The sequence below is a fragment of the Crocodylus siamensis genome, chromosome 4, assembly GCF_052110815.1.
Source record: "Crocodylus siamensis isolate JL-2025a chromosome 4, ASM5211081v1, whole genome shotgun sequence".
Taxonomy (NCBI): Eukaryota; Metazoa; Chordata; order Crocodylia; family Crocodylidae; genus Crocodylus; species Crocodylus siamensis.
In genome coordinates this window covers 206,312,470-206,326,036 of record NC_143398.1, presented here as the reverse complement: position 1 = coordinate 206,326,036, position 13,567 = coordinate 206,312,470, and the positions used below count along the sequence as shown (strand labels likewise).

The window sequence follows — 13,567 nt, the reverse complement described above, 5'->3', positions numbered from 1 at the left end:
CTCTGATCAGAGACATAGAGAGTATGAGAGTACTGAGAGGTTAGATGGTAGAAACTCAATTTTGTTTCTTTCCATCAGAAGTGGATTGTGTCATAGGGGTTCACCAATATTTCAAGATGGAAGACAATGTGAATAAAGATGAAGTAGATTAGGAAGCAAGGTACCAGTGTGTCTCTAAATGCTTTGGAAGCAGCATCTGATGGGAGAATACTGTGTAGAAAGTATCTGTTTTAAATAAGAAATATTCCATATTCACAGAAGATTGTGCACAATGAGGGGCATATGCGTATCCAGAGGGAATGTCTTGCAGGAAAAGTCTGTGTTGGATTTTGTTACCACGATAGTTCAGGAATTATGCGAGACAAGGATTTTTGTGGGTGAAAAGGCTGGTATTTCCTCTGTAGAGAAGGAACTTGGTTTAGTAAGAGACAGTCCTGTCTTAAGCAGGAGGCTGAATTAGATGACCTTATGAGGTGCCTTTCTAGGTCTATTTCCCTGTGGTTCTATGAACAGCATAGGGATGTGTTCCTGTACTCTTAAGTTTAGGAAAGGGGAGAAAAAGCACATGTGTGTATATGGAAAGTATAGGCAGACAAGATTTTTTGTCTGAACCTTGTCTGCCTGTCCTTAGACCAACACGGCTACAACCTATTAGGTCTCTCCCTAAATATTTCCCGAGTTTAGTCCTGCATGCTGCTTCATGTGTATCTTGTTTTGTCAGCATTGTCCTTGAGTTCTGCATTGTAAAATTATATGTGTTATGTGAAAGGAAAATTGGAAATTCTAGGTCTGTGACACATTTGTTCATAAGAAATTCAGGTACTGGTTTTTTTATACTATCTAGCCAATCTCTTGTTTTTAATAGAAGGCTGCCATTATTTTTGTTCTGTAGATTAGTCATCCTAAAATTCACAGAACTAAAACACATTGGTCTCATTTATATTCCCATGATGAAGTAGCACATACTGATCTATACTTGCTATTCTGTCCACTAATATGAAATCCCTGTCCCTGCTTCTTTGCTGTTAGATTTTTAGAAGTTCAGTGAGCACTGCAAATCGCCTGAAGAGTGGAAAATTCCCCTGTCACACAGATGCCCTTATCAGCAGCAACCAGATGGAGCTCTGAGCAGGGACATTATCAATGTTAAATTGCTTTTTTTTTTTCTGAGTAGGGAGGATTAAAGCATTCCTTCAGAAATGGGTGGCATAAGCTGCAGAGTTAGGCATATTAATATTTTGAAATGTTATTATTTTAGAAACATATGAAAGTGTCTCAGCAAATGCTGTATATCAAAAACCATGTACTCTTTCAATTATACAGCTGAAATTTCCCTAAAATATTTTATTTTGAATAAATTATTTGTATATTCCTCATGTAGTTTAGCTCAAATATGAATGTGCCTAAAACTCTAAATTAGGTTTTCTTGCAATTATTTATACTCAGTTAAATTAAACAGACTACAACTCATGGATGTATTTTCAATCAATGGAAACATTTTTGTAAGGAAAAAGATTGCAATTTAGATTAATAACATAATGCTTCTAAATAGTAATGACATAATTGTAAGAATGTGTGTTGTTTTGTTAAAACAAACTTTCAAAGGATGAAATGTAAAGTATGTGATAAGTATTTGGGGTGTAAATGGTAATGCAGAACTTAACCATCCAATTGCAGTCAAAGAAAGCTATTGAATTTGGCCTAAATAATTAGTGGAGAACCAGCAGAGAATTATAATACTAAGGAATATGTCAATGTGACTTGCAGGGATTTAGTTGAACATCAGCTATTTCATGTTAATGAGCTGCCTGGTTAAATTCTAGAATGTTTCATTGAAAATTTACTTCCAAGGCTTCCATCAATTGACCTACCAACATTATCATTAGGATGTCTAGAATTGTAATCAAAATGTTTTCATAAAATAGAATAAAACTTGAGACTTACAAGGAAGATATATGTTGTAAATATAACTGCATACTTAAAAGTTGAGCTGTCAGTTGTCTTTTCAAGTCTCTATATACAGTTTCCTGGCAGCAGTCCTAGCTTGTATATGAACAAAAAAGAAATTATATTCCAGACTGTAGTATTTTTTGTTATATATACTGCATTTTTAGTTACGTGCATTGCAGTCACCATATAGTGTCTTGAGTACTTTGTACAGCACTTGTCAGTCAAGCAGTTTAAATTGCAAAGAACATTATATTTGTAATTGTTTCATTCCAAGGCAGATTTTGCCAGTATTTAACCCACCATAAACCAGTATGTGGCATTTTTTCATGATATCTACAATGTGAACATGTGGTGGTTCCTTTATCTCTGTAGAAACTTGAATTCTGAAGTTTCATCCTCATGCTTTTATATTTTCATGCAGGACAAACCTGGAACTTGAGCTGGTACATCGAGGAGGCAATTTATGTTTAGGGGGAGCCAGTACAGCTGGGAAAAGATCTTGTTTAAGTAAGTTTACTTTATTAACTGCAATTGAAATTATTTACAAAATAAATGGAACTATTTATATAATTTAGTTTTAAAATAAAGATGTTGCTCATTTCTTACATTTTAGTATATATTCTATTATCCATTATCAAGTTTACTTTCTATTTTTTTCACATGCGCCTTAATTTTTCAGACTGCGTATTTTATTCTTGTTTTTCATAATCTTGTCTAATAGAAGTGAATTTACTTAACAAGTTTACAATATCCAGTAAGTATTTCTATATTGCAATTACAGTCCATTAAGAAAGCATGTTTCATAATATTCATGTAATGCCTCTTGAACAACTGTGATGTTGTAGGCAGGGCAACTATAACCATTTTAAATTCAGAAGAGAATGTTTATTGGTAATTGGTAAAGACATCTGTGTCTTAATGTGTTTGCTTAACCTCACAGTAGGTGCATACTCACTTATTTTTAAAGGGGAGATGGTAATAACACTTTTATTTAACGAACTCCATTATAGAAGATTCTTGCAAGCTTTCTGTATGAAGCTCTTGCCTCCACTGTTTGCAGTTAACCTTGGATGTTTGGCATATGGAGCACCCTTTACCTGTAGAAGTGACTTGTCTTTCTCTCATAAAATTCTTTTCAGCTTTTGCTGATATGTAAAACAGTAAAATAGATGTTAACTTTCCTTGAAGAAACTGGGTAACTTGACAAAATCAAAAGCCCAAAGAAGGGTGTGTATGCCCAAAAGCTTGCAAAGAACAATTTTTCCAACTATTTAATTGATCTAATAAAACGTATCACACGTAGCCAAAGAAGCTTGTTTGACACAATCAAAACACATTTTGAAGCCAGGCTTATTTTGGGGCAGCAACAGATATGCTGTACTGGGAGTGCTTGGGAAGCCAGTGACCCCTGCCCACCTTTTGTGGCATCGCAGTGGTCAGGAACTTCCTCCAAGGCCCCCCAAGAAGACCCCCACATCAGGTGCTGCCCGCCAACTTAGGTAGTTCTATAGTTCACATGACAGAAGTCTGTTACACTGATGAAGTTTTAGGTCTGAATGTTACTTGATGATCAGGGATCCTGGTTTTCCCTGATTAAAAAAAAAATCACAAATTCTCTGACAAAAAACCCAGAAGTCATGATTAAAATGAAACACCACAGTATATATAGATATCAATTGAACACAAAGTTTTATTGATATATTTACAATTTTAAAGCAATTTGGAAGCCTATCAGTGCCTCAATCACTATAATGAAATAAGATCTAAATACCTATAAATTTTGGTATTTGATTTTAAGTTATTTATCATGGAAAATCAAAGCTCCCCCTGTCCCCTTAGCTCAACAGGATGAAGGTCTAGGCCCCTCAGACCCTACTCACAGTCTGCCAGGCCTGCTTGTGCCCCTCACTCCCCATCCACAGCCCCCCAGCCCCCTGGCCCTTCTGGTGCCCCTCACTCCGTCCCCACAGGCCTCTGGCTCTGCTCTTACTCTACAGTCCCGCCCCCAGCCCAGCTGATGCCCCTCACTCCTCACCCACAGCTCCCTGGGCCCTTCTCGTGTCCCTTGCTCCCCACCCCCAACCCCATGGGCCCTGCCAGTGCCCCTCACTCCCTCCAACAGCTCTCTGGCCCTTCTGGTGCCCCACATTCCCTCAGACCTGCCGGAAGGCCCCTAGCTGCCAGGGCTGTGGAACCAGGACTCAGGTCCACAGTCCCCTGTCCTCTGTAGCAGTGTCCAAGCCCCAGCTGCCACCCACAGGATGGGGCAGCTGCTGTGGCTCAAGTGGGGAGCGGAGTGCAGAGCCTGTGTGGGGGCGAGTGTGGGCTGCCTGGTGCAGGTTCAGGTTCTGGCTCCTCCCCCTCCCACCTGAGCCCAAACCTACCTTCTGCCCCATGCACGGATCTGGGGGGGTATGTGTTCACCGTACCCCACCAGGAGTGTGTGCAGTGGTGGGGAGCTCTGTGTACTCTGTAACCTCCTGCCCCCCAGACAAGCCGCCCGCGGGCCTGTCCTTCCCCCTTTCCCGGCTCTACGGCAGTGCACTGGGGCCTTGGGCCCCAAGCCCCATGTTCCGCTCAGCTGGGCAGCAGCCCTGCTCAACTCTCTCCCTCGCTCCCTATAGGGGCCTCAAGTCCCCCTCCCAGACTTACCTGTGGAAGCTGTTTTCCAGGCTGCATTGCATCCATGTGCATGTGTATGTACGTGAACATGGTGCCCCCTGTTTGACCACCCTCCTCTTGCTTCCTCCAGCCCCTTGCAGCCTGGAACTGCCAGCTTGCAGACAGCTCTTTGCAAAAGTGCAAAATGCACACATTTCTCCATTAAAATAAAAAAATCTGCGTTTTTCTTGGGTAAAAGGGGAAATCCATGTTTTTTCTGTTTTTATGTGGGAAGCGTAAAACCTGGATCCCTGTTGATGATACAGGATAGGTGCATACAGTTGTGTACATCACAACATTTTTCTGCCTTCCCCCTTCAGCTTCCCCTGCCCAAACCACAAATACTTAGGAACTTATATGATAAAAACCCAGTATTAACAGAACTGATAAGTAGGACTGTAAAATGAAGCACTTGAAAATTTGGAAATTCCAGATTTTGGGATCTCTGCCTCATTTACATAAAGGATTCACAAGGGGACTAATTACAATTGCTTCACTTTTCAGCAAAATAGTGTGTTTTTTAATTGTTTTCATAAGAGTTGTGACAGCATGTTTCCTATAGTATATATGTCTTTTAGAAAAAGAAAATGTTTGCCTGACATCTGTAGGATAATATTTACCTCTATGCAAAGCTTCCTCCAGTAGGAGTTTTGGTAATGGAAATATTTTAGTAGTAGCTGAAGATGACTCAAGTTCAGTTAACAGTTACATTTTGTTACCAATATGGAAAATAGGAAGAAATCAGTATTTTCTCATCAGTTTTTGTCCATCCTACCAGGGATATATATTATCTCTTTCACAGGAATATAGTCAGACATAATGGTTCTACCGTGCGATGACTGAGAGAATGTATATAAATAAAAAGAAAATTCTGAGCTCCTTGGAGCAGAGCTTGCATAATGCTATATTTGGAAAGCAGTTAACACATTTTGAGTGCAAGCCATTAATAGATGATGACAACTCTTTGATAGCAGCAGTGTAACCTTTGCACCCAGGTGGCTGTCAACATTTCTTCATGCTTTTACATTTTAATATTTCAGTGTTATTTAATGTATTTTTCATTTGTGAAAGTGGCCTGTATTCAATAAGGGGATGTTTTTATTTTACTTGGTGATTCTTCTTAAATGGGAGACTTTCAGCCTTCTAGTAACCCCACTTTTTTGATCCGTAGGAAAAGTGAAATGAATTAAATTCACTAGACTTCAAAGCACTGTAAAAATATTTGACATCCCATAGCAATCTCAAGAAAATCTATTGCTTCTTCCTATTAAAAAGTTGTAGTATGGTATTACTTTCCTGATATTGCAGTTTTATTATCAGCACATTTGAAAAAATTCAACTATCCATGAATAAATAGATCTAGCTCTCTTGAAGACTAACTTTTGCAGTTTTGGAAACATCATACAAGATGATTGTGTGAGAACAGCTCTGTTAATTTGAGCTAGGATACACTAGTTTATACTAGTTGAGGATTTGGCATATTAATGGAGAACTAAAATCTGATTTTTAAAACTGATGACCACAGAGAACCTTTGTCCCTCATCATTGCAAACCTAATATCCAACTTGAACAGTTTGTGGAATATATTAATATTATTTACTTAGTCTCACCTACATATAAAGTCAAAGGAACTTTAATTGTTACGTAATTTTTAAAAAGCCAGTCTTCTTTCTGTTGAATGCTAGCAGAATTGTCTTTCTTAGAATTTTGTTCCAATTGAATGTGGCCTGTGACCCATAATTAATTTATTTTTCCAAATATCAAAGTTCAAGGGAACACAGCAGTCCTCAAGGAATGACCTTTTCCAAGAGTCTGTATATGTTAGATTTTGGTTTAAAGAACACATGGATTTAGATGGAAGTCCTTATTTAAACTCTTGGTTTATTATGGCCAAAGTTGTAAAAATATTTGAATAAATTAATAGAGTTTTATATATTTTAAAGGAAAGTTGAGCCAATTTACACATTCACCAAAAATATGCCTGAGTAGAACAAAACTAAACCCTTCACAGCCTCAAGGATTTTTGTCTTCATCATTTAGAGAGAAAGCTTCCAGTGTGTCTTTTAATATGATCTTCATATAAAAACACTCAAACGTGTGTGTGTGTGTGTGTGTGTGTGTAAAACAAATATTTTATCATCCAAGACTTTTTATGTGGAATTTTAATGTGATATGTCTTTCACCCATGCACAACACAAGGTTAAATATGGACAATATACTGTGCTTGCTCACATTTGACATAACACCAAGTGAAATACTCCCCTTATTTTTGGAAGGCAGAATGTAGGAAAAAAAAGATTTTTCAAGAGTCATGGTTTAGTGCTGATTTTTCATGAAGGCACTGTGTTCCAAGATACCTCCCAGCTTCTCTGTCTGCCAGGAAGCAGGAAGGGGCACGGTCCAGTGTTTACCCTTTCATAGTTGCTCTTAAATTGCCGTCAGTTTGGGGTAAGTTTTAGCCCATATATATAATGTATGTGTATATACAAGTATTTGTATGTGTGTGTAATATATATATGCTGCAATGGTGGGGCATATGGAGCATCCCACAGGAGCGTGGGGAGCTCCCCAGTGCGCTCAGCAGCAGACCTGGAAGTGGACCAGAAGCACTTTTGGTCTACTTCTGGGTCTGCCCCCCGTACTCCTTCAGCTCGATGACTGGTGCCTCCTGGGTCGGGGGGGGCACCTGAGGTCCCCCCCAGGGGCAGTTGTCGAGCCAGGAGCAGGGGAGGGGAGGACTTCCGGTCCACTTCCAGGTTCACCGCTGAGCATGCAGGAGGGGGCCCATGCTCCTGTGGAACGTTCCATCTGCCCCAGCATCGCAGCGTTCAGAAGCCATACCTGGTACCTCAAGGTAGAAAAAACATTTAAAGCAGTGTCTATGGCCAAATTGCTGATTCTCCGAATCAGCATTGAATCTTCAGATTTGGATTTGGCTGAATTGAACCAGGAACAGTGATCCGAATCAACGAATCACTGTTCCCGATTTGGAACGAATCGAATCACTGTTCCCGATTTGGGATGAATCCAAATCCGAATCAAATATGGCCTGTTTTGCACACCCCTAATATATGTGTGTGTGTGTGTGTGTGTGTGTGTAGATACCAGTTGAACACAATGTTTTATTGATATAGTTACAATTTTAAAGCAGTGTGGAAGCCTACCAGTGCCTCGATCACTATAATAAAATTAATTCTAAATACCTATAAATTTTGGCATTTGATTTAAGTTTTTTATCATTGAAAATCAGAGCTCTCCCTGCCCCTTTCACTCACCTAGATGCAAGTCCAGCTGCGGCTGTACCCCGCCCCCCACTGCTTTGTGATGCTGAGCAGTCCTGACATGCCAATGCTCTGCCCATGCCATAGCCCCTCACTCCCCACCCACAGCCCCTGCCAGGGGGGGCCCCCAATCGCCAAGCTTATGAGGCCAGGGACCTGAATTTGCAGCCCCCGTCCCCTCTTTCCTCCCGCAGCCCCTCAGCAGCACCTGATCCCCAGCTGCCAGCCGCAGGAGTTCTGCAGCTGAAGCAGAGCACGGAGCCCAGCTCTCCCTCCTCCCCTCCCCTCCCCTCCCCCATGGCCGGCATGGCTGGAGCAGAGCCTTTGTGGCAGGGGCAGATATGGGCTGACAACTGTAGGCTCAGGGTTCCTTGCCCTGATGCCCTTACCCCATGAGAGCCTCCATGGGTCAGTGGTTGGGACCCAGCATGGCAGGGCAGAGCAGGGTGGAAAGACTCAGTGCCACTACTGGGAGACTTATACTGCCATGGCGAGGCACCCCCCGGCTGCCCAGCAGCAGCAGGCACAACCTCACGCTGCCGCCCCCCACTGCTGCTGGGCAGGGAGGGAGTGCTTCATCATGATGGCACAGGGTTCCTGGTGACAGCACTGAGTCTCCCCACCCCTCTGTATGCTGCAGCACTGGGTCCCGCCTCCTGGATCATGGAGGCCCCAAGCCCACAGCCTGCATCTGCCTCCACCCCACACAGAAATCTGCGGGACATATGCCCCCCATACCCTTCCTCCCCAGGAGTGTGCTCAGTGGTAGGAAGCCAGCCCCTCTCTGGATGAGCCACCGGCAGCTCCATCCCGCTCTCCAGCTGGGCCCTGTAGCCATTCATTCCTACCCAGGGCCCCAGACCCCTCATGCTGCCCTGGGCAGTGCTCCCTGCCTCAGCCCTTCCCAACTCCCTCCCTCTCTCACTATGAAGGCCTCAATTCCACCCCATCCCCTTCCTCCAGACTTACCTGTGGGGAGCTGCAGGAGCTGTTCTCCACATTGCGTGGCTGCTGTGTGAATGGGTGCATGCATTCGTGCATGTGGGGCCCCCTGCCTGATTGCCCTCCTCCCGCTCCCCCAGCCCCTTGTAGACTTGAACTCTGCCAGCCTGCAAGGGGAAGCCTGCTGTTTCTCATGTTTTTCTCCTGTAAAGGAGAAAATCTGCATTTTTCTACTTAAAATGAGAAAATCTGTTTTACTGCATTTTTCTATGGTGAATGGAAAACCTGGATCCCTGGTCATTACTATGATTATGTAATTTAATGAGCCTGTACTTGCCTCACTTCCTACCACCCATATGAGGACTGCCCATTCATACCATTGGATGTCTGTGGAATGCCTTAAATTTTTGTTAACTACATGTTTATTGCAAAAACTGACTACTTCTTTAGAAATGGAATTCTTCTTTATCTCTTATTCATTTTACAAAATGTCAGAAGTAAACCAACCCAAATTTCCTCATTTGTTGTAACATGTTTAATTATCTTTCTACAGTTTTGTATTTTCAAATACGTATTAATTTTTTGAGTTGCATTTATAGAATGCGTGTATTTTTTCATTGTCTTGTGTAGATAGAACTGATTAAGTCCTCCCTTTCATTGAAAGATAAATTATAGTTTTATTTCTATTTCAGAATGTCAGTGCCATTTTATTTGAATCTGAGGAAAAAAATCAAGGGGATTTATTTGTGTGATATACCATTCTGCTTTTCTTTTTCTAAATCTGCTTGTTTTCTAGGATAGTGCAATTAAAATCCATGGAAATCTAACCCCCTTACCTTTCATTGGCTCTTTCACATCTCTGGTAATGAGGTGTCTTTCTTGTGATTAAGCACACCACTCTATATAAGTCTTGTAGCAACTGTAAAGTTTGTCGATTAGATATTGCAGAAAATGGAATGCGTTGTCCCAGGTGAGCTGTTACAGCAGCAAGCGTCAGTGAAGATGGTGGGAACAAATAGGTCAAGTGCTGTTTTAGTAGATTGCACCACGAGGGCAGCTGCTCTTGGGAAGTAAAATTAGGAATGATTAATGTAGCTGTTAGTGTCAGTGACTGAGCCAGTGTGACAAGAATGATAAAGGAAATCTGGCCGTATAATTGTCATTTTAAGGTTGAAATTTTGTGCAAATATAAAAATATTTGTTTGATATACAGTATGAACTTGCAAGTCCTCTCTTTTTTTCCCCTCATGCTATAGACTTAGAAATGGTCAGATAGTAATCATCAATAGGAGCCCATGGTTAAAGGACTTGAAAGGGCTTTTGTTAAGGAGAAATTATATGCTCCAGTATTTTAACCAATGTTTTTTCTTTTTGTGGAATATTGCAAAGATTTTTTTTTAAAGTGCAGGTATCTCAAGTTCAAACTAAGATTTCTTTGGAAGAACACAGAATTTAATTTACTTTACCAGTAGAACCTGGTATTATATAATACCACATGAAATACTTTCATTTTAATGACATGCCAAAGAAAATGTGTGTGAGAACAGATGTAATGTGCTTGAGCTAGGAAAAACATATCTACTAATCTCTTGATTCCTTCAGTGTCCAAGTAGTATAGTGTTCACTTTCTAAGGTAGAACAGGCAATCTTGATCAAAATTCAGTTTCAGCTCTCTCCCCTGCTATGTTCTGACAATCCTTTGATGTCTGCTTCCTTCTAGTGTCTTTCCTTTTACTGATGAACATCTCAGGAGTTTATTTTTTCTATATTCCTTGCTTTCCTTAGTTTTTGAATACTTATTTTATCAACTATTGATCAAAGTACCCATACAACAGCAAATAGGTATAGAAAAATGTACAGCATTTAAAAGATCCTTATAAAAATTATATTACTTTAGTTAATTCCTCTCTAATCCTGAGTGTAGTGATAATTTTCCAGCCCCTGCCTCCTTTTCTGTCTCATGGGTGAAGATGGTCCCTCCCCAGCCCAGAGTACCAGTTGATTCAGCCCTCACAGCAGAACAATGGCCACCATTATCCTCTGGCTTTATCTGTGGCAAATTAGACTGTTATGCCTTGTAGTTGTCAGGGTTGACTGTATAGTTTAACTTATATATTAGATAATGGATTTGTATAGGATGGTTTGATAGGGATGATCCTACATCTGGCAGGTGATTGGGCTAGATGACTTCTTTTGGTTCCTTCCAGCCCTACTTTTCTATGGTTTTGTGATTCTAGCTGTTCCTCGCTAGTTCTTCTTGGAGTTTGGGTGCTAACTTTTTCCAGTTATATTTTGGCAGAAGTTTTGCATGTTAGGAAAGTTTAATAATATTATTAGTATTATTATTATAATTAGTATCTAGTCACCTTGCTTTGGCTCCCCTTTAGAGTAGTCTGAGTGTCTTCTATGTATATAGACTTTCAATAGCATTGGAGTACTCATCCTATAAATTGGAAAGGCAATTCACAAATGCATGAACACTGAAAGACTGCAAGGTATTCGTGACTGTGTTCAATGCTTTACCTCACTTCCCTGGCTATGGACAAGTAGAACTTTTAAGCACTTTAAAAGGGGAGGAGAAACTGCAGACTGGGACTCTGCCAGCCTGCAAGGGGAAGTTTGCATTAACTCTTAAAGTGTTAAGTTATTTCTGCATTCTGCTGTAGGGATAAAAGTTAGCCAAACTGAAAAAAAAAACTTTTAAAAAGAAGAATTTTTTTCCAACTATTTGAGTTGGTCTAAGAAAAGATATCAGATTTACCCAAAGACACTTGTCTACCTATGTCCTTAGACCAACACGGCTATAACCTATACCCCAACTAAGATGTTGTAACTTTGACCCTGAATGAAATAGTGCTAAAGTTGCAACAGTTCTAGACACACATCACTACAGGAAACTGAGGACATAGTTACATTGTAACAGTTTATATCACTATCATTTCATATCAGTACAGTTGTTACATTTGTCTGTCATAATTGTCCTAAACATTGAATAACTCATTAGGCTGTTTGCACCCACCTCCATAACGCCTCTGGTTCAGTGTAGAGCTCAGCATTGTATATTCTTCAGTGACTCTGCAAGGTCACTTAATATGGAACTGATGCTAGTATCAATTTAATTAGTTCCTTCAGTGATTTCATTTGTGTAACTATCCTGTCTAATATATGGTATTTCCAAAGCACTGTAAACTACTACTGTAAACTACTGTTATTGTACAATAACAGCTTTCTGTTGACTTCTATACCAACTTCCTCCCTGAAGTGGAACAGTAGGTGTTGGCATTGTTTCTTGGCTCTAATCAGACTTTCAGCACTGAAATATAGGAATCCCAAGAACAGATTCTTGTATAATTCCCTCAATATAGAGTATATCAGTTCCATCCTGCAGAAGTGTGAACATAATTGGGAAGGCTCCCAGTTAACTGTCTACAAAACCTACAAAAAGGTAAAATGATCTTTCAGCCAGTTTCTGTTCCTGGGCTATAATGGATATCTCCCACATATGTGTAGACATTTCTGTTATAGCACACCTTCCAAAAATACCTTTGCCTCCCGTTTTTGCCTCCCTTTTTGCCTTGTTTAGTCAGAAGCTAGGGTTTTGGTTGTACCTGTGGTGGTCTAAGGACATAGGCAGGCAAGTTTTTTTGGGTAGATGTGATATCTTTTATTAGATCAGCTGAGTAGTTGGAAAAAAGTTTTTTGCAAGCAGAGACTTCCTATACCTAAGGAAGGGTGATTGTACCTGAAAGCTTGCAAAAAGCTTCTTTCCAAGTACTTAGTCAGAAGGTGGCACTCTACCTTTGTGGTGATTGGAAGAAGCCAAAGTCTTTATAGAACCCAGGGAGCTCCTACTCAGCTTGACTTCAGAGGTTAGTCCTCTTGGAAAACCAGGGTAGCAAGGATGGTGCCAAGGCAGGAGCAGCTGCGGGGGGAGGGTGATGGCTAGGTTTGGAGTCCATGCTAATGCATCTGGGTCTGAATGCAGGCCGCCAGTTAGACAGCCCTGATCTACACAGTTTTTAGATTGTCATAACGGACACTTCAAGGCGAGAGAAGGAGTAAGGCACCTGGCACAGTAAGATCTTTCATACTTTATCAGAGACAAGGGAATTCTTACAGTGGTCCACTTGCAGAGAACTGTATCACCCTTCTGCAGAGTGTCCCTGTTGATGAACAATATACCCCTGGAATGGAGGAAGAGAAGGGTTGATCAAGAAGAGTAAAAATCAAATTTGTGTGTGTGAATATTACAGCAAAATAGGTGATATTTATATTTGTTTTTAAAATTATAAATGTGAAAAGAATTCAGGACAAAAACTTGACTTTTGGATAGTTACATAAAAATAAATATGTGAGGAAGTTGCTTGGTTTCATCCTTACTCTTAGAGTACCTCCAGCATACCTTTAGTAGTGTGTGATACCATCTGGAAATGAAGTTGCTGAACTTAGTTTTAACCAAAAAAAATGCAGAAGACTAAAGTGAAATGCAAAGGAAGTTTGATGGATAAGTGAAGGGACATAAAGGTTTACAATTAAACAAGAATACCACCCAAAGCTTCACATGCTAATTCACATAGCATTAATTTTGTAAATTCAGAAGACCAACTAGATTTTATTTGCCTATCAAAATCCTATATAATTGTCTCTCTTTAAAATAGTTTGCTTCTGTCCTGTGCATAAAATGATAGAAATAAATGATCCATAGAGTTATCTTGTTTCTTTCTTCTTGCCAA

The 13,567-nt window shown here is 40.4% G+C and overlaps 1 protein-coding gene across 5 annotated transcripts in view; it reads left to right on the top strand.

Annotated features, from left to right (window-relative positions):
• UBR3 (ubiquitin protein ligase E3 component n-recognin 3) overlaps positions 1–13,567 on the top strand; it is a 261,968-nt gene that overhangs the window by 194,374 nt on the left and 54,027 nt on the right. For all 5 annotated transcript variants that reach the window (XM_090045497.1, XM_090045496.1, XM_090045495.1 and 2 more), the window contains one exon: positions 2,372–2,457. In XM_090045497.1, the coding sequence (XP_089901623.1) occupies positions 2,372–2,457 (86 nt within the window). The remainder of the gene's footprint in view (positions 1–2,371; positions 2,458–13,567) is intronic.